Raw genomic sequence first — 21,372 nt, 5'->3', positions numbered from 1 at the left:
CTCGACAGCCTCAAGTGTCGAATTCCTCAAACTAAAGGTTCAGCGGTTCCCCATTTACACTAAGCTAATTTTCCTGTCAAGTCGTGGGTCCCATAATAGTGTCAGAACACAAGATACTGAGAGCTGACAACATGACTGTTCTAAAGAATAATTTGAACCCCAAAGAGCAATACTTTCTCCCTGCTGTGAATAACATTGCCCAACATGGGTCAAGGAACAGTCTGAAGCACCTAGAGACATTATCATTGATAGGTTTCATCCTAGGGCCAAAAACCTATGAAGCACGTGTGCCTGTGTGGAAAGCTGAAATGACGCAGAGATAGAAACTGTCGACCTTAACCAGGCCCGGTGTGCTCAGTCTGGAGACCCGGGGAAATGGTGGGGGGGGGGGGGGCGCTTATCTGCTGTGCTGGTCAGAAACTAATTTGACAAGTTAAAAATTGAGCCGGTCAGAAACTAGTTAAATTTACAAGTTGGAATGGATTTACAAGTGCAGTCCTACAATAATCCTTTACAATGTTTTCTCATGCATGCACACACACACACACACACACACACAGATTTGTAAATCATTTCTATGCAGAAAACTCTGAACATAACGACCTTAACCCCTACCCAGCCCTAACCTTACCCATAAGTAACCAAACAAAATACGAGGCTTTCTGCATTTTTCGTTTTTTGATTGAATGCAGTGCACGGTCGCAAAAGTGCCATAACTAATCGCTTGCTATTGCTAATCACTGGAAGTTTCTCAAACGATGGATGGTAGAATGAGACCAGGCAGGGCTGAAAAGTGCAGACTCTTTAATAAAAAGTGCACAATTTTTCTTTTTACCTTTTTGCCCACAACAACGACAAAATGGGTTGGTCTTGGGCACAAAACTCCTGGGCTGAAAATGAGTTCTACTCCGCGCCTGACCATAACTGTACTTTAACTACACATCGAAAAGCGGAGCAAGTCATGTATGACTCACTGAAAACAAAATCGTTTTAGACATCCCTGATCAAGCTACTGCAGATGTTCTCACCAACAGCAGTCCATTCCAACACATGATCCCTCTCCTTATTTTCCAGCTTGTTAGTACTACAGAATGTGTTACCTCATTAAAATTATCAGTATTATTACTTTACTACCCGATTAGAACATCATTAATTAAAGGAGAGTCAGTAAAATGTGGAAAAAAGACATGAATGACGATCAGGGGGACATCAGGCTATCTACAGTAATAATTTTTTTCTGTTACTCTTTGACTAATAATAATAACAATACTAACAGCAACAGATACTTCATTGGGGGGAAATTTTTACACTTCCCCCAACTTGCTGTCTGTAGCGGCACCCACAGAGCTGGGGCTTAAGGGTCTTGCCCAAGGACCCACAGATGTGCCAAAGCCAGGCTAGAACAAACAACATTCTGACCACAGCGTCTAAGCCCACCAAGCCACACGCTGAAGCTACAGTCCATTGAAGCTATATCGATATCACAAAGAAATAAATTCACACAGGTAAACTCATCACCAGCATTCCTTTAATTCAATTCTTCTCCATTTTAGCAATGATGAGACTGTATTCCCCGTGATGTTACCGAAAATGTTTTTCATGCATGAAACAAATGAAAAATTATGTGCCGTTAAAATGTGTGTTAAACAATTCCCAATGCTAAGATCAATCATGCATATCTGAAAACAGATAAAAGCGTCATATCAACACATTGACTTCAGAAAGAAACAGCACTGTCCCGAAGAGTATTATTACCTTTTGAACAAAAAACAAATCAACTGAAGTACAACAATAAATGAAAAATAAAAATGGAGAAGACAAAATTTTGGTGCTAATTTGACATTTCTTCTTCATCTTGCTATCTGTGTTTCCTCCAGGTTCTTGAAAACGGACAGAAAGACGAGGGTCAGCTGGCTTTGTAACAGAACTAAATGAACGTGTCATTAGTTCACACAAAAACATCTGCCTACCACATCTCCTCGATTTATTTCAAAGCACAATGAAAGAAAACGTGTTTGTCTTTGATCCCGGGTTGCATTTGCTTATGTAACAATGGCGTAAGACCGTTATTGGCTTTCTATGCAGAAGCACCAGCATAATGGTTATAAAGAAAGAGGCTGGCTTGGATTGATGACCTTTGCACCGTGAGCTGCCACATTTGGAAAAACAGGGCAGTTAAACAGTTACCTGTAGAAATGAAACCATCACATCACTGGCTCATAGACAGAGGCTCAGAGAGAAAAAAAAAGACTGAAATAGCACCAGGTCTGAGCTTCTGGGGTCTGAAATCCCAGAGTAATCCCACAAATACAGGAAAATCCAGTAATTCCATTTATCTGACAAAGATTTCGCCATAACCTGACTAAAATCAAGCACATACATCATTTCAAAGGCAAAAAAAAGAAGTTGTTTATATAAATGTCAAGTGACATTGTCTTCAGTCACTCATTTACCTTTTTCATGTTTAAATTCTGAAAAGCTGCACCATCTAGGTGCACACCCACCAGTAAAACTGAAGGGCTCTTAGACAAACCACTAGGGGTTTTACCCCAACTGTGTGTTGCAAATGAATGCAAATTAAATTCTGCAAGGTTGTAACCACCAGTGACTGGAAATAATCGCTCTGTCCATCTCTGAGCTTCAATGTACCTGTCAAGGTGAATTTGCTAATGTTCGTTCCAAAGGCTGATTTAGAAAAAAAAGTCTTGCGCCTAAGAACAACATCCCCCCATTTTGGGGTTCTAGAGGAGGCTGTGTTAGTTCAGTCTGTCGCTGGCCACCAAGAGGCCACTATACAGTTGCAGATTGTTCTCTTAGATAGTCTGCCAGATCATTTAAGTTTTTTTTCTTCTTGAGTGCAATCTGGGTAGTAATAGGAGGTTCCGGAACCTATCCCAGAAGCACCCTCTGCAGCCTGTCAGCCGGCACGCTGTTCTCATCCTCAGAGTCAGCGTCGCTCTGGGCAGCCGAGCTGCAGGGGGACGAGCACTCGGGGGAGCACAGGTAGTGCATGAGGGGCAGCCGGTACTTTCCGCAGAAGTCCACGAATTTGATGTGGCGGACGCAGGAGTCAAAGTACACGCCTGGGGATGGCAGAAAGGAGCAGGAGAAGAGGGGATGGATGTGATAAAACACAGACAGACACAAGGAGACGCAGACAGACATAAGAGGTTGGACTCCTTTACCTGCACACTTGGGGTTTGGACACTTGCTTGCCATGTCCAGGTAGTTGACCAGGTGGACAGGCAAGTCTCGGGGTGAGTATCGCAGGTTTCGGGATTTGACAGAGCGCCCGGCCAGCTCCAGCAGCGAGGGGGGGTCATAGGTCATATCCCTGATGAAGCGCACCACCAGCGGGTTGCCGCGCAGGCTGAGCTCCTGGAGGTGGACCAGGCTCAGGATCTCACGAGGCAAATAGGTCAGCAGGTTGTTGTGCAGGCTCAGGGAACGCAAGGAATGGAGCCTGGCCAGGAGGACAAGATGGGGACAGGAGGGCAGAATGAGACATGCCTCTTTCCAAATGTCAGGCGATGGACTAACAAGCCCAGGCGATGACCCTAAAATGACCAGAAGCTTGACCTGAAACACTCAGTAGAGATAACAGTACAAACAAATGGTTCCAGTAAATTTATTAATATTAAACCATACATTCACCTTATGCCATATTAGTATAGATTATTATTAGTCTACAAAAATATAAAGCTGCACATTCTCAATAACAATATTCAATAGTAACATTCCTGTCAATTCAACTCATTGCCCAACTGCACTTTTAACTATTTTAAATTGTATTTTTTATTGTATTTTTAGATCTGTGTCTTATATCCGAGTCTCAGTATGTCGTGTTTAAATTGTCAGATTGTGTTTAAGTGTCTTTCATATTTATATTCTGTTTGTCATAGTTTCTTGCACGATGACCAACAAGATGGTAATTTCATCTCAGCATGCGACCGCTGGATCACGTAGCGGAGGATGACGACAAAGACACTGTGACTTGACTACGGCAGCATTTACTGCGCAGTAAGTTACCTGGAGAGCTGTGGAGGGACACTCTGGATGCGGTTGTCACACAAAACCAGATAGCTGAGGCAGGGCAGTTTGGCGAGCTCGGGGGGGATGGTAGAGATGAGGTTCCCCCCCAGGTACAGAAACTCTAGACTGAAAGACGGAAAACGAAAAAAAAAAGCCCAATGAGGACCATGACTAGAGAATAATACTGGAACAAATTTCATTTCAAATAGCACAGCATTACACTCACAGGAAATTACAGTAAGACAGGAAGCTCTTTCCCAAGAGTTGTGGAAAAAAGTGTATATGGTCAATTTTTAAGCTCTGGTCTGAAAAAACAAGGAATTTCCTATGCAGTACCATGACAGGAATGACCAGGAACATGAATGACCAATGAAGGACCAATGACCCGCTCCACACTCAAGCTCTCCCAATTCACACAGGAAATATTAAAGATCCTCCCCCACCTCACCCTCCCAGTCCCTAGTTCTAGTCACCAATGACATCATGTATTTAGGGTCAGGGTTCCTACATCTGGTCTGCTTTCATTTGGAGATCCCTTCTTTTAGGCTGAAATCTCGTAATTCAAAGGGATAAGAGCCTCAGGAACAAAAGACACCTAAACTCAACGATTGACTGCAAAAACTGTGATTACAGTGTCCTTCTCTATCACTTCATCCAATGGTTGAGCGTCTTTGGAAAAAAAAAATCATCATAGGAGACTAAAGATTTCCTAATTTACATACAGTGGATGTTTTGCAATAAGCCAATCACAGCTGGCTGCAAACTCAGCTAAACCCAAAGTGTTTATGTTGAGTTAGCTGTTAACACAGAAGCAATACATCCTTTCTAAGTCACATAAGAATGTTTATGACACTAAAAGATAGCAGAACCCAGCAGTCCAGCCTGAATCACACTACGAGTGCAAGGGCCCAAGCTTGGATTTACAAAATGCCCCTTTATCTCTTCACCACACCATACTATGACCCCTAAAGTCTACAGCCACAGACCAACAGGCAATGCAAAAGAAAGCCCACAGAGGTATGCCCTTCACTAACTCCAGTCTTCTCCTGCCAACTGAAGTATTGCCCTGCCAAAGATATCCACACATGTTGATTATCTACCTTAAACAAGATTTCTGTGCGATTTACTCATATCACTTAAATAAATTCTTCTAATAGATCTACATTCTGTATCATGCTCTGCAGGTTGTGTAGCTGGTTAGGGCACCACATAAAGATACCATCTGCTCAGCTTCCAAGGGAGCTGTTCCTTGCACATCCCACTAGGAGCAGACCCCAGGACGCACCCAAGACACACCGGAGGGAATATATCTCTGAGTTGGATTGGGAACACCAGGCAATCCCTCAGAATGAGCTAGATTCATGACAGATGAGTGACTGTGCCGTATTCCACTAGAACTTAAACAATTATTACATTTATACTACACAAGAACTCAATTTGACCATCCATCCATCCATGTAAAAAACACATGTAAAGTGGCTTCGCACTTAAATTCCAGTTAACAAAAAAGATTGATGCATGAGGCCTCCATAAGTACAGGGTTCATTGCCAAGTTGAGACACTTCCCCATTCAGCGATATGCCTACTCTGCGGGTGGTGAAGGAAAAGCGGACAATGGGGGAGTCTGGGGAGGCCAGGAACAGGGGGGGGGGGGGACATGAAAGGCCAAGCAAACCATCAGCAGAAAAAGGAACGACGATGACAAGGAAATCATTCATCAGCTACACAGAGGATTCTAGACCTCGATATTTGGGCGGGCTTTGCCCCTGTCTCTGTGAGACCAAGGGGCCACAACATTCAAAACACACCAGTGTAACCAAAGCCCGTCGTATTACTGAATTAAGCTACGTTAAAATACATGCAGGATGACAGAGGTAGTTAACAGGAGGAATGTGCAATACATCAAAATTAAGGCACACTTAGACTGAAATTTCTTTGAACGACAACCACTGTGAAGCACCCATCTGTTCCAGGAATTCCTCTAGTCTGATGTCTCTCTGTGTTCTCTGAATGTTCTCAGTGTTGCACTTCTCATCATTGAATTGCCTTATTATCGTCTTGCTTTGTTAGAAGCTGTGTAGCTCCTGCTCCAGTGCCGCTCCAGTGCTGCTCCAGTGCCGCTTACACTTGTACCTGGTCATTCACTGGAAGCTCAGCCTGGCTACACTTACACTCACTTGTACGTCTGTTTGGACAAAAGCATTTGCTAAATAAAAATTAATGTAAAATGTAAATGCAAGGAAAAAAGAGAGAAAAATGCTGAAACAACCCCAACCCTCTGGGTGTAATAACATTTAATTTGCACTGGCTACAAACTGTCGAGTCAAATGTGTCACCTTGGAAGATTAGCATTCTCAGTGACCTTATAGAAACCTGGACGAGGCCGGTTGCAGTGCCCTCAATGTCACTCCGCACTTTGTGACCCCAATCACAGTGATGTACATACCTTGCGATGTTTTATAGACCAAATACAATATCATTGTTTCCTAACTTTAATTAGCAAAAAGTTCAATCAAGAGGCGGGGTGTGTTGTCTGAGGTGTGGTGCCACACATTCTGAAGACAACAATGCAGAACTTTTGGTCAACTTGGCTGAGGTAAAGAAGTCATAAATTTCGAAGATGTGTACTACACTGTTTAGAAACATGATGAATCATGCTTGATTGCAATGCTTGTGTTTTTGCTTTGTCAAACCAACACATTTAAAGACTCCCATCATGAACATGATTTTTGCCATTTTAATTCAACTCTGGAGAGGATCGATTTTCCCCAGGGAATCATATTTAGACGCATCTTTAAATATTATATACGTTTAAAGCACGTACACCTAGAAAAATTAGCTGAATTCGAAATCACAAACCTTCTAACTCTAAACAAATAAAACAAAATTAACCTAAGATCATTCTTTTACAAGGCTCCAATTATTACAGAACTAAATGTCGCAGCGTGCTACTGTATGTGGACACCGTTTAAAACTTAATGAAACTAATTACAGTAAATCAATATGCAGCCTAGTTTTGAAACACTGGACACACCATGCAGTGGGCAGAAGATCCAGCGGGTGGTTTCAATCACTGCATTTTCTCAGTGTGATTAGATGTTATCGTCCTCCGTCATACCTGGTTAGGTTTTCTATTTCGGTCGGGATAGATCTGAGCCTGTTGCCCCCCACTGAGAGGGAGCGCAGCCGGCGCAGCTTCAAGAACTGGGAAGGCAGCTCTTCGAACCTGTTGCCGCTGAAGTTCAGCGACTCGATCGGCAGAGAGCCGAAGTCCTTGGGCAGAGACAGCACGTCTAGCCGGTTGTTCTTTGCGATCAGTGTCCGCAGCTTGCTGAGGCGGGTGATCTCCTCGGATATGATCGCGAGCCCGTTGCTGCTGATGTCGAGGAAGCTCAGGTTCGAGAAAAGCCACAGCGAGCCGGGCAGCGCCACCATCTGGTTAAAAGACAGGTCCAGACGCCTGGTCTCCCTCCTCCGCTCCGCACTCAAGCTCTCCAGATCCAAGGTGTCCAGATTCAGACGAGACATGTCTAAGACGCTCTCCTCGCTGGTCTGGTTCACAAAAGCTTCCATTTTCAGTGTGACAAACTTCAAAAACACTAAAAACAACCCACAACTGCTTTCCTTTTTAAATCACAGGCCAAGTTATATCGTCACCGATTGCATTTATCTTGCAAATGACTAAAGAAAAGGGATGTGCATTTCAATATGCATAAAAAATTCTTCCCAAAATAATAATTTAAAAATCCTTCTAATTTTTAAACTCAAAATCTCACTCACACACTCCGACGAGTAGACTCGTCAGGATGCAAAAAAAAGTATATATATAACAATAGTTATAACTCTGCTAGCTTCCTTGGTTAAGTCTCCAGAAGCAACTTAAGAAAGTGCGAAAAAGCTCCGGCACAGTCCACCTTTATCCATGCGTCGTGTTCCGGGGCGACACTGTTACGCTGCTCCGCCCCAAGACTTTTTATTTACTGTCTGATCTGTCTCCCTTATATCGCCGTTAGTTAAAGTCGAATATATGTCATAAGGAAAGGAAATCCTCGACGTCCAATGACAGTGCTGGAGGTGAGTCTAAAGTTCACCCACCCGTGTGAGTGCAGGTACTTGTTGAAATAGCAGCGCACTTCTACGTCGCTTACTAACGCATTACGCAACCCGGAGCACATGTGACGTTACTCTAGATCACATGGCCTCAGATGATAATCCGGACTGACACCAAGGCAGAGTCTTGCATCTTTGCAAAGCTTGGGCTTAAGATCACTTCATTATATTAGAGAGCCTGGAATCAATCCCAGATGACAAGGAACACTAGGCAGGGGACACCCTGGGATGAACAGGGCATGTATGGACAATTTATGGATATATTTGGGCTGCAGTAGAAGACTGAGGTATGTGCAAGGATTGCAAGAAACCCAATGTGTGGGAGGGACCTGAAGCCTCATGCCTGGTGATGTGAAGCAACCATGTTACCAACTTAGACCTGTACCTTAGAGATCTGGAAAAAAAATGTACTTGGCCATCCATCCATCCATCTCCCATAAATGCTTATTGTGTGCAGGGTAGTGTTGAGCTTTTAACTTATACCAGAAACACTGGGCACCAGGCTGGGGGATACAATCTATCACATCTGCACATTGCATCTGCTGGGATGCATATATTTCATTTTATGTTTATGTAACAATGTATGTGACATCCATTCATCTTCCATAGGCCTACAGTTTACTTGGTTGGGCGGAGCCTATCCCGAAAGCAATGGGTGCAAGACAGGGAATAACCCAAGGTATATGCAACATACTCAGGAAAAAGGTATTAATTTGAATTCATTTTGTTTATTGGAATCTACGGTATACCTCAAGTATTTTTAAAAAACACTGAATGATCAGGTCGCAATAACCTTTTTAAGAATACAAAATGGTTTAACGTAATCTTCACATAACAATGAAAGACATTCATACACATATGTACACACATACATACCTGAAAAGAACATAGACTAAATCAACTAAAAAATACACAAAACTGGCAAATATATTTGTGCTATTTCTAACTGTAGTCAATCTTCACTGCTGGGTGAGGAGTCGACCATCACTTCTGTAGATCGAACGGTTAGGATTTTTAAGGCACTAATAACCATATGTTGCAAAAGCCATTAGTGTGATTATGGAGAAACAAAAACTAGTTATATAATTTAAAAATGCCTCTAAGCTACAGAACATACACAGATATCCTTATCTTTAGGATTGATTTTTGAAAGCTAAGGTATTACGTAGTTGCTGGGTCCAGAGTAATGGTTTACCTGGAGACATTAAACATCACCTTACATCCAACTTTGGTATCAATATCGTCATTCACTACTAATATATTTGGTGCTTATCGCTAATATCTATTTGACCTTTTACTGTAATCCCTAAAAAAATAACAGTACAAATGTGACACACTGATTTCATACTTAAAATGCTTATGTGCCAAAGATGTCCAGTAGAAACATCATGTTTAAAACCAGCACCAAAAAGACAAGTCTAGTAAAACAGCGGAAATCCAGTACCACTGGTGCATGAACCGCAATAATATGAATTAGGCCAGTACAACTACACTTTTACTTAAGCAAATTGCACAAATGCATCATTAATCCACTACAGTGCATTTAGGAGTTTTAAGCAGTTATATGATCTGCAGTTATGCACGACACGTGAAGGAAGTATGCATATTTATCAAAAAAGCAGTATCTCCAATGCTAGATATTGGCTTAGGTATAAGAATATGACTCATAAAGTTTTTAAAGCATAGCCGACAACTTCTACGCATGTGTTTTAAGATTGGCGATACAGTTCGTAGCAAATAAAAGTAAACATCCACCACTACAGAGTAATGCTGCCAAAGCATTAAATAGATCACCATTACAAATAGTCGTATGGTGAGTTACACCATGGCGAGGCAAAGACACGTGTGTGGTGTCGCATCCACTCCCCCTGACATCTCTGGGTCAGCTTTTAAAAAAAGTGTCACTCATACAGAATAAGCCAAAGTGCGACTAAAGAATAACAAGCCATATAAGAAAAGTGTCATAATATTGTTATACACATATATTTTCTATATTCATTTTTATAGCAACTGTAAAACTGTCTCTGGCCTGGAAATATAGGTCAAGCTTTCAATCACGACTTTCAGGATTGGTTTTATTTGCATGGGACCTTATCAGAAAGCCATGCACGTGCAGCCATTGTGCACTAACCCAAACTGCGCATTATCAGATAGCAAAATGTCAAAGAGTTTTATACCGATGAGTATCAGCGCCTCAGGCCAATCCGGGACGCTCACTTCAATCCTCATCGATATGCTGTAGCTATTCTTGCCAGGGCATAGAATTTTATTGCCGAAATCAGAGGTTAGTGGTTGAAGCGACCTCATTCATTGACTTTTGGCATCGTCACCTGACATCGTAAATTGGCCAGGCGTCTGGAATGGCAGCACTGTAAAATAGCAGAAATTTATCAAAAGTCTCGCTTTCATCAGCAGCTTTTGCGTTAGGTGTTCTCGGCCGGCTGCAAAATTAAATATAATTTCTCGATGCTGCTCCGAGATCAGTTTATGCAAAAAAAAAAAAAAAAAAAACCCTTTAAAGCAGATAAATAATATCAGCTAAAAATTCTTAATAACACTGTTCTGGGATCAGTGTATGGAAAAATAGCAAGGATATGCAGATAAAGAAAGTCCTTCAACTCTACCACTGGTTCTTGGCTCCCTAGAAATTCTTCTACCTCTACTATCAGTGTGAAAAAAACTCCCATAGTAAAATGATTTAGCTCTTCTCCCAAGGTTTGTAAGGAGCTTAAGGTAAAATGCAATACGGATCACTACAACTTCTAACAAACAGCAAACACAAACAAAACAGTATATATATATTTTATCCAGAACCGTAGTATTCTACATGATCACGTAAGAAAAAAAAGTAACAATTGACAATGATGTTTTTTTGCAACAGTACAAATTCTCAAGCTATAGCCTGATAAGAGTCTCAGTGAGGAGTGACTGGAAGGTTGTACTCCAGCTGTTCCTTCCGCCCATCCTGTTTAGACATCCTTTGTGCTTGCCTTCATCTTCTCAACAGTTTCCTGCAAAAAACAGGTGTAGCTTTGAGAAATCAAGCAATTTGTGGGCCAATAAGACAATTTATGACATATCGCACAGCCAGGACCCCACAGAGGATAAAGAAAAGCAGCAGTAATATATAATAAAACTCAGGATAGGCTGGTTTTGACTGATTTGAGAAGTATGTATGGCCAGAGATTTCTATTGATATTCCCCTAAAAGCCATTTTAAAATATTTCCTGCAAATAATTTTCTGTTTGTTTATTATAACTGAAATGCAGCCATGGTAAATAGCACCTGGTAACCATTTGTTTGGATTAAATTCAAAATCTGAAATTGACCTGGAATATATTTTGTAAACTAGTGAGCTTACATCAGAGGGCAAAAGTGAAATACATTTGACTGCATTTAAACATGAGCTTGAACAATTGTTTCAAGATTAAAATGTGTATTTCATGATACATTTTGAGCATTAGAAAAGGTATTGAATTCTCTCTAGGTCTCTGACCTCTGGTGAGCTTGGGTGTCGTTTCTGAGAACTCCAACTAACCTGGTGCTTGTTGAGTTCAGCCACACGCTGACTCCATTCCTCCTCTGTCATCTGGTGATCAGTCACTTCAGTGTCATCGAGGACCTGCTTGTTGTCCTTTCCTGTAAGTACCAGTGCAGACGATCAAAGGGCACATAATGGTTCTGTTTTTCTGAGAACTGTCATGATTACTCGAATAACTCAATTACTCGATTACTAAAAACGGATAAAATTTTCCTTCTCAATTACTCAGTAATATGGAGGAAGGCAGACAGCACATGCAGGACGAAGGGTCCATATAAAGAGCAAAAGCATCATTTGTGAGGAAGTTCTTCACATTTTGATTCTTGTGATTCCTGTAAGCCTAAAAGAAAACATTGCTAAAACAAAGGTTACCCCATCGCTTCGCCACGTCATTGTACACGATACAGTATATAAGAACCAATTTACTTATACTGTCCAAAAACATTAAACTTAAGTGAATTGGAGTAAATTGACCGTATGTGTGAGTGCACCCTGCAATGTGTGGTTGGTTCCTGCCTTGCACAAGTTGCAATGTATATATTCTATTCTATTCTATTCTATTCTATTCTATTCTATTCTATTATATTATATTATATTATATTATATTATATTATATTTAAATCATTACCGGACAAAACATCAGATTAATCGGTAGATTACTTGATTACTTATATAATACATAGTGACAGCCCTACTTTATTCTTTATTTTATAGCCTATAGAGGACTGATCCAGCTCTTCATTTCACAGTGTCTAATTGTCTGGAAAGAAGTACTTTCAGCCCTTGTAGGTCCTTGAAATTTAAGTCCAATTCACATTGTCCGCTGACAATCACAAACAAACAGCAAGCAGTCTGTAACACATAATGAGATGGGCAGCAACGGAGGAGAAACTGCTGTCTTACCCTCACAAGTCATGGCGGTGCAGACCCAGTTTCCACAAGCACACACGCAGCGGTTGCACTCGACCTGGGTCTCTGCTCCGTCCTCGTACGTCTCATCTTCCAGGGCGCACTCTGTAGGTGGAGGGAGGGTGTTGAGGGATTTTGAATGAGCAATCTCTCTTGTTTAGCTTGGTATGTCTCTTTTAAAACCGGAAACTTCCATATACATAATTAGATGTGCGTCTGCCCCCTGTATCATTGGTCTGACGGCACAGCTCACCAACTACACCACATGTGTTAGTAGCTATAGAGCAGTGTTTCCCAATCCAGTCCTAGGGGACCCACAGTTGGTCCATGTTTTTGCTCCCTCCAAGCTCCCTGCCAGATAGTCCATGTTTTTGCTCCCTCCAAGCTCCCTGCCAGATAGTCCATGTTTTTGCTGGGAGGAAGCAAAAACGTGGACTGTCTGTGGGTTCCCAAGGACCGGATTGGGAAACACCGCTATAGAGGATCCGAGTGACTACGTTACCCAGAACCCTGAGTGCTTACTCTTCTCCTGGGGATTGAAACCTGGCTTCAGGCAATTGAGGAACTCATCGAAGCTCAGCTTCCAGTCTGCGTTTTCGTCGGAGAATTCAATGAGCGCATCCACACACATGCTCCTGGGGGAACAATGAGCACAGATAGTCCATACATATGACAGAGGAAGCTTCGCCCTGGCAGCCCAACCATGGAGACACAACTGAACATTCACAGTGCCCCGTCCCACCAGACCTCAAATTTGGAACGTCAAACCGCTGAAGGGCAAACAAGCCCAAAAGGGGTGAAGTAGACATCACCATCATGGCTATTTTAGGGGTTTGCACGCACTCCTGATCTTAAAATAACTGTTATTATAAATAAATTTTGTGGGGAGAAAGTCTCAAGTCTAAGTGAGTCAGTCATACAAGTCAATGGGAGTCAGACTGTAAGTACTCTTTATTCTGAGTCCTTTGTGTATTGTTGGTATAGATTTGGCGATCTCAGTCACCATGTGCATTTACAGTTTTATTTTATATGTCAGGACTTCCGGGATCCACTGGGCACTGAGTGAAAACAAAAGAAGGATAAGAAAAACTGGGTCAATCCAAGCTAGGTCACAGCAGGTCACCTGAGAAGGCGATTACTCTCCTCATCAGCGTAGGAGGTGATGTTGACAGCGGACTCGTTGTGCTGGATGAACTTCAGGAACTCGGAAGAGTCGAGCTTTGAGTCTCCGTTATCATAACTCTGCCGGTGACACACAGATCATAAAATGTTATTATTGGCGGTGGGGGGGCAGGGGGGGGGGGGTGATGAACGAACAAACAAAATAAATAAACCTGCCAATCCCAACATGTTTACCTCCCAGTGTATGTCATTCTCTTCCCCTGAATGAGATCCAGACAGGCTGCAGGAGTCTTGATAGGGATCAGAGCTGCATGTGCCAGAGCTTTGAACAAGCTCAATCCTGCACGTATCTGAATAGCTAACTGTTCATACAAAAAAAGACCTGAGCTGCTTAGTGACACAGCCATCAAAAACGCTACACTGTGTGCAACAGAGCGAACAGAACAAAACGGGCAGATCCAGGGGGAAACGGGTTCCATTCTTTACTTTTTAGAAAGCTTGGAAATTTGGAATGGAGATAATAGCCTGGCAACAGGAAGGGTTTTATTATGGGGGATTTCACTTCTCCTTGGGGAGAAGCTCCTTTAGGAGCACTTTACAAGGAACCGGAGAATGCGCACATCTATGACACAAGCTTCTGAAAGACATCAAAAGACACTGGGAATCTAGTTTTGAGGACTATTTTGAAAGGATCTTATTTATTTTTCATAGACTCTGAAGCTCTCTGAAGACTCTGAAGTGCCTGACAGCATCCAAGTACTTCTGCAATTCATATTTACTACAATTTCTGTTTAGGTATTCGATAAACAGAAAGAAAAACCTTTGTTATTGTAATCTGTGGAGCCCCTCTGGTGGCATACTGATAAAAATTCTATGTATCATGGTCATGTTTTAATATATCATGGGAATAGATTAATAAAACGTGGCCACAATTTAAGTAAAATGAGGGAACAAATTAATAAAATGTGCCCCACGATTAAATTATTTAAATAAAATGAGGCTACGGTTTAACTAAAACTAGCGAATGAATTAGTTCAGTGAAGGGTCCTGATTCTCAGCATTCGACATAAGTGCCTCTTGCTAATAACAACTCCTTTTGCTTTTAAGAATGTGTATATAAGTCATTCCAACCTAGGGCTGCCACTTCCAATCTGAAGAAATACAGGACTTCCTTCATGATAAAATACAAAATATGCCTGGGAGGGCATGAACTGCAAATACTAGACAAATCACACCCTGTGTCGGTTCAAAGCGGGACATGGCATCATTTTCAAATACAGGACAATACCATAAGATACGGGACTGGTCGGTTAAACTCAATTAAATTATCTCTGTCCGTACCAGCAGATGCTGATGTCTGTGGCCTAAATGAAAGTGATCCATTAGACAGTAAGCAGGCTTTGTTGGAAAACATGTCCACGATTTAATATATCGTGGGAACGAATTAATAAAATGTGCCCATGACATATATATGACTTTTATCTTTATGCCATGAGAAGGGCTCCGCAGAAATCTGATGAGTCGTATCACAAAATTCATTTGCTTTTTGAATACATCGTCCATCACAAGAAGGAAAGGGCCCGTTTATCACGGTGTAATTCAGCGCTAAGCCACTCGTGGCGACAGTGGAGATTAGCGCTCCAGACACGCGTTGCCTGGGAAGCAGCCGGAGCTGGTGTGGGGCCAGCGCTGACCCCAGTGCTAAGACACACTGGCAAGCGGGGGGACGCTGATTAGCCAGCGCCTGCAGGTGGACAGCCCAGTGGGGCTGCACGCTGGGGCCCTGAGCCACCCCACACCACTCAGGCGGCTGCCAAACATTCCCATTCCTGCCTCCTCACTTCTCCTGACAACCGTCTTTACTATATTACCATGTATGCTGTGAGATACTATATTTACTAGTACGGCATACAGCACTACATTAAATTTGCCTCCATATATGTATAATGGACAGAATTTGGTGAATAATGTTAGGGAGCCTAGGGACAATTGTGGAACTATTTTCCTTTTTATAAGATGCAGAAAAATGACAGAAAAATCATTTTTACCTTTCAAAGTACAGCTGTAGTAGTTTGCTAAACATCAGTTGGGGAATTGAAGTTATGCAGTAAAAATTACTGTATTCCGATGAACAACTGACCCTGTTCGATAACTTTCCCCAGTGTCCTCTAATATTATGTCACCAGATTTAATAAAGGCCTTATTTCTTTACACAATTAAAACACCTTCTTGGGCTCATGTCTGGGTAGGTGCCACAAATGCGGTTGACTATAGAGGAATGTCATTCATGAGAATTTTATGAACATTAAGACACAAACTAGGAGCGTCCTTCTCCTTGGTAGGGGGTCACTGAGAATGACGGACGCTCACTGAGCCCTGTCTCTGACTGCCCTCACATAAAAATTTCAGTATAGATTTAGGAAATTCTAAGCCTTTAGATGAAACAGAGCAACGCAACAATTTGAGGAACTGGGGCTAGTTTGCTTCCCAGAAAGTAAAGCTAATGAATCTGTGCCACAAGGAAATCTTCCTATTTGCCGCAGCAGGTTTCAGTCAAAGCAAGAGTTTCTTCTGATTGGTCTACAGTCATCAGTGTGAAGTGTGTTTATTGCCTCCAGTCCTTAAGAATGGGAAAAGGCTGGATAAGCAACATTCAAATGGCCAATCCTGAATCTAGCTCATAGGGATTGATTGCTCTTTTGCTAATCATACTTGGTATGTTGTGATTTTTGTTAGCGTTACAGTTAGTGCTACAATTTTATTAGCCTAGTCTGGGAACTAGTCTGCCTCTTTCCTTATTGTTGTGGGAAGAGCATCCTAGTTCTCCCTTGTTCCTCTTGTTTTTGTTTCATTTAAGATGCCAAAGTACATCCCAATGCTCCTCATTGCCTTTAACTGGATTGCCTTTATCAAAAGGTCAATGAGGATGCCGGGTTTTATAAGGCTGAACACGTATTTTGATTTGCAGCCACATTAGCGACGTTAATGACCTTTGCCATACTGCACAGCAGCAGCCTCACTAACTGATCTGAAGCCAAAGATCACCTTGTCACACAACCGCCCCTCACGTGTCGTGCCCACCTTGAAATACTTGAGCAAGATGTCAGAGAAGTTGGAGCCCTTAGAGAACCATCCATCTGGGACCACCTCCATCTGCAGCCACTCGATGATGCGGCTGCGCAGTTCGTTGCGATCGCCTGCGTAACACGCGACTGTGTGGAGGGGGGAGGAAGCACAAAACCACAGTTACGCAGACGGGGCCGGGTTTGGTGGTAGGTGACAGTTTGGGCCACAGGCTGATTGCAGGGAGTCGAGGGCGAGAACATTCAACTTGCCCAACAGGCAGTGACCCTGAACTGCTGTAATATCATGCCGTGTCATTGTTTACCTCAACATCTGCTTTGTCATTCTTGTGGCACTAAAAACTTTCCACTTGGTCTCTGAGCTCTAAAGCTTATCTACTCTGACAGAAAATTCATGTATAAATATGTAAAAGGTCACTGTGTAAACTTCAGAAGATTCTGCTCTAGACCCAATATAATAAAAAACAATTCATACATGGCACATTAAATGTATGATAACGGCCTACAGTATCCGATATGACAGTTGACAGTTGGTCTATTATAAGTGACAATCACACAAACAAAAGCACATATTGTCCTATGTGGTACAGCGTTATATTATTGAATTTTGTATACTTACTTGGATTGGCAACAGCCTTGTCCGTTTTCTTCTCTGAAATGAGGAGTAGAGACAAAGAAATTAGCTTCTCACTTGTGAAAAGCAGCAACTGATCAAGTTTTCCTATTATGCCAAGAACCTAGCAACCACTGCACAAAGCTAGAGACACATCCTGCTGATCTTGGGACTCTGCCCGTTTCAAAGGATATTTGGCAGCAACGGGGTTTATAGCTTAATCGTATGAGGTCACCGTTTGCCCTCATAGAGAGATACTGCTTGAAACAGGGACCTCTTTATAACAGGTGTGAAGCAGTCTGAGCAAGAATTGGTCACATGATATCAACATACCACTGCAAAACCTCCCAGCAAATATCTGTATGCTTTTTCAAAAGAAAACACCTAATCAGCACCGTACGCGCATGAAGGAAAATAGGGAGAAATGAGGATCAATGTTGTCTATGTTTAAGCAAACTACAGTATAAAAGTGAAATATTTTAAATACAAGGGAGGAAAATAACACAACAGAAGGAACATTGACAGGGGAGTGTTTGGATACATCCAGGGAAAAGGTGCTAAATTAACTGAGACTGAAGCCAGATACTGTAAGAGGACTGGAATAATGCCGGGTTCTTCATGACGCTATCTCTCCAAGAAGTAAGAACAGTGATAAAAATAAGGTTGTTTGTTGTATAGCTATGTGGAACAACAGGGCTTTTAATCTGCACAGCGGTCAGGAGGGATGCTGGTTTGACCCTAACCCATAATGGTTCCATTAATATCCTACCTGGTGTTCAGACGGAGATGGCTACAGACGGGCAGCTTGGTGTCTCCAGGTTTTGGAACTCAAAGTATGACCAGCAGACGTGTCGATGCAGAAATCGAACCCCAACCCCGCCCCATGTGCTGCACCCCATTTTCCCCCCCTTCCCATCATGCACTGCACCATGCCCAGCTCCACCTCACCTTTGCAATGTCCATCATGGGCCACCTGGATCTTCAGGCCGGTGAGGCAGGCGTCGCGGTGCAGCTCGCAGTGGTTGCGGTAGGTCTTCCCGTTGCTCCCGCACACGGAGCGCTTGTGCGGCTTGCATTGCTGCAAGACGACACGGCAGAAAAATAAACACGCGCCCCGTCTCGCCCCAGGACCCCAAAAGCCGGTCGCTCTCTTTTCAATGTCCCGCTGCCCTTTTCATTGGTAGCCTGACTCTAATCCAGTTAAATGATGCAAGACTTAAAATGCGACTTTGATGTTATGGGATTAATAGGTTAGGGAGGTGTGTGGCTGGTCTCTAGGAGGCTGCTTGGCCCCCACCCCCCACCCCCACCCCCCAAGCTCCCACCACATTATCCTGCCTGTCCACAAACCACCCATCTTGCCACACCTCTTCGTGTTGCCACTTTCAATTTGAAGAAATATGGGATGCTACCCCCACCCTCCCAGATCCCCAAATATTAAATCTGCCCACCCAGAGCAAGGGGGAAGAGGGGGGAGATTTTGGGGTATTTGGTACAGTAGTCGTGCTCGTGCTCGTGCTCGTGCAGGTGCAGGTGCCCCCGGCGTGCTTCTTCTAGCATGTGGCCTGTCTCACCTCGATGCACAGACAGGTCGGCTCCCCCTTTTCCGTCATGGCGCACTCTCTGCCCGCCCCGCAGAACACGTTGGCACACACCTGCGACTTGCTCTTCGCCTCCTCCTGGCATCGACGGGAGATTGGCACATGAGACAAAGGGAAACCAAGCACTGCTTGTTTATGAGGCAGCCCCCACTCTGTCCTGGAGGTTTTACGGGCGAATTGTAAATATGCCCGGGCTCTGATTCATAGGGACCCTGGACGTCTCCCTAAGGGGGCTCAGTCTGCTGGTGATCCAGCCCAGGGTGGTGCCCACTGAGTGAGACCCAGCAGCAATGCCACAGCTTGCCAGGATATCTGATATCCTATGATTTTTGCTATCGCTGGCAAGATGCCCTCTCATAGGAGGTATGCACAGGGAAGATTTTGCTTCTTTCTGTCAATACCATCTAGATTCAGTGGTAAAGGTCAAAACAACATACATAAACAGGCTCATTATCTGCATTCAAATCCATATCTGTCCCTATCTGAGACCCAAATCTTCACACATGGTATAAATAAGGTCAAAATTTAAGCAGTGTCACTTTTTTGAATATACTGGCACGCTGTTTCAGTAGTTGAAATATAATATATATATATATTTACACATCCCATCTCACATTCCATGTTGCCTATATGTTTACATCCAGGTCTGGATTTACAGTCTAATACTGAATGCAATGCGTGTTTTTTTTTGGACAAAGCACAGTACATCACATGAATGGACAATGAAATAAAACTGCATTTTTAAATAAATAAAATCATATCACGTCAGGCTGACGCAGAATGACTGAATGCAAAAAAGCTGACCAAAAAAAAAAAAATCATTATAAAATGCATTTGTGCCAGTGAACAGACACAAGGTGGCGCTCTGTAGCCATCTTCTGAGTTCCCACTACTGCACCTTGCCATGACCAGCGCTAGTTGGACTTCACTAAAGGATAAAGGATAAAAGTGCAATGATAAAAAAGAGAAATCGAAACAATATTGAATGAGTACAATAAGCTGAAAGACAAACAATAGGAATAAAGTAATAACGTTAGGATAAATAACAACAATAGAGGAATATAACTATGAATGTGAGTAGCATGAGGGCAGAAAAAAGACAGCAGCATTGTCTTGGTGTGAAATCACAGTAATAAAGTGCAGCACTGAAGTGAGCTATTGTAGCAATGCCCTGACATGTAGGACCGATTATTTACTGCCTTGCCTTCATTATTAATGGAAATGGAAGTAAAGTGGTAATGCTTTGTGCTGCTATTTAGTCTGTGAAATCTTTAGGGTGTTCAATGTATGAACAGTGCACATTGTTTGTAATTTAAAAGTCCTACATAGACAGTGAGTGAAATAGCAGCCTGGTTCTGTTTAACTCCAGCCCTTACATGCATGGGCGTGCAAAAGATGTCGGAAACATAAGCTTGTGGTTGTTCCCAGTCGACCCTTCTGCAACGACCCCCCCCCCCCCCCTTCCACAGGGCAGGCTGCAGATGGGGACCAGAGCCCCCCACCCCACTGAAGTCTGGCTTTTTGTCTCTGGAAATTCATGGTCAGCTATGTTACATGACAAAGTGACAACACACGCCCCCTTACAGAGAGCTAAAGGGACCCACTCACCAGGGGTCAGATGGCGGATGAGCTCGAATTACCTTTCACTGTTACCTTTACACGCACACGCCTGTGCACACGCCCATTTGTAACCACTGCTACATAAGATAAGATAAGATAAGATAATCCTTTATTAGTCCCACAAGTGGGAAATTTGGATCATTAAAGACACGTACGTGTGTGCCTACGATGCCCGATCTACTCTGAAATGTAGCATAGGCTAATAACTCTTAAAACTGACAGACAGTGCAATTCAGTGTTATATTCCATCCCATAATATTTTAAATAGTTTTACCACTCCTGTAAAGACTTGTTTTCCCGATATAACTATGGATGGAATATGGTAAATGGTAAATGGACTGCATTTATATAGCGCTTTTCTACTCCTAGGAGTACTCAAAGCACTTTACAATACATGCCTCACATTCACCATCCACACTCACATTCACACACCAGTGGCGAAGGCTGCCATGCAAGGCGCCAACCTGCACACCGTATATACATAATACATCTTTAATGAAATATTGAAAGACCTTCAGTGGTACCAGAGAAGCGGAGACAAATGTGCTTTTAACTAGCTGTACTCAGCATGGCCTCTATGGGGAGCAAGCAGCTTCAAAGTCACGCTACCCAGCCCTGACCCCCTGAGACTGCAGCACTGACAGACACGCCCGGCGCCCCCTGGAGGCCAGCCCGCACTGCACAGGCTCACCTTCACGCTCCTTCCGTTTTTGGAAGCATTTCAAGTAAAAGGCCACATGC

The 21,372-nt window shown here is 42.9% G+C and overlaps 2 protein-coding genes and 1 long non-coding RNA gene across 3 annotated transcripts in view; 1 reads left to right on the top strand and 2 right to left on the bottom strand.

Moving 5' to 3' along the window:
* Positions 1-1,506: 1,506 nt before the first annotated feature.
* Positions 1,507-8,179, bottom strand: LOC111852690 (leucine-rich repeat-containing protein 58). The gene is made up of 4 exons (XM_023828866.2): positions 7,151-8,179; positions 4,030-4,158; positions 3,186-3,463; positions 1,507-3,083 (listed from the first exon to the last, which is right to left on the bottom strand). Exons 1-4 carry the CDS (start codon positions 7,603-7,605, stop codon positions 2,890-2,892), a joined length of 1,056 nt encoding a protein of 351 aa, XP_023684634.1. The 5' UTR covers positions 7,606-8,179; the 3' UTR covers positions 1,507-2,889.
* An 81-nt stretch (positions 8,180-8,260) lies between these two features.
* On the top strand, positions 8,261-11,751 carry LOC140578868 (uncharacterized). The gene is made up of 3 exons (XR_011983153.1): positions 8,261-8,429; positions 8,752-8,847; positions 11,630-11,751. It is a non-coding gene; the product is annotated as an uncharacterized lncRNA (long non-coding RNA).
* Positions 8,851-21,372, bottom strand: part of LOC111852691 (follistatin-related protein 1) — a 30,077-nt gene continuing 17,555 nt past the window's right edge. The window contains exons 3-11 of the mRNA XM_023828867.2: positions 18,985-19,089; positions 18,359-18,488; positions 17,417-17,449; positions 16,796-16,926; positions 13,716-13,834; positions 13,115-13,227; positions 12,587-12,697; positions 11,681-11,781; positions 8,851-11,153 (exon numbers count right to left, since the gene is read on the bottom strand). Of these exons, the coding sequence (XP_023684635.1) occupies positions 11,112-11,153; positions 11,681-11,781; positions 12,587-12,697; positions 13,115-13,227; positions 13,716-13,834; positions 16,796-16,926; positions 17,417-17,449; positions 18,359-18,488; positions 18,985-19,089 (885 nt within the window). The 3' untranslated portion in view covers positions 8,851-11,111. The remainder of the gene's footprint in view (positions 11,154-11,680; positions 11,782-12,586; positions 12,698-13,114; positions 13,228-13,715; positions 13,835-16,795; positions 16,927-17,416; positions 17,450-18,358; positions 18,489-18,984; positions 19,090-21,372) is intronic.

The sequence above is a fragment of the Paramormyrops kingsleyae genome, chromosome 16 (assembly GCF_048594095.1).
Source record: "Paramormyrops kingsleyae isolate MSU_618 chromosome 16, PKINGS_0.4, whole genome shotgun sequence".
NCBI lineage: Eukaryota > Metazoa > Chordata > Actinopteri > Osteoglossiformes > Mormyridae > Paramormyrops > Paramormyrops kingsleyae.
The sequence above is the reverse complement of the archived record's forward strand: the minus strand, read 5'-3'. Positions and strand labels throughout refer to the sequence as shown.

Excerpts from the sequence above, each read along its gene's own strand:
- LOC111852690 (XM_023828866.2), bottom strand. The coding sequence starts at position 7,605 with ATGGAAGCTTTTGTGAACCAGACCAGCGAGGAGAGCGTCTTAGACATG. Across the intron at positions 3,464-4,029 it reads GTCCCTCCACAGCTCTCCAG|GCTCCATTCCTTGCGTTCCC; the intron begins GTAACTTACTGC and ends CCTCCTGGCCAG. Across the intron at positions 3,084-3,185 it reads TCCAAACCCCAAGTGTGCAG|GCGTGTACTTTGACTCCTGC; the intron begins GTAAAGGAGTCC and ends TGCCATCCCCAG.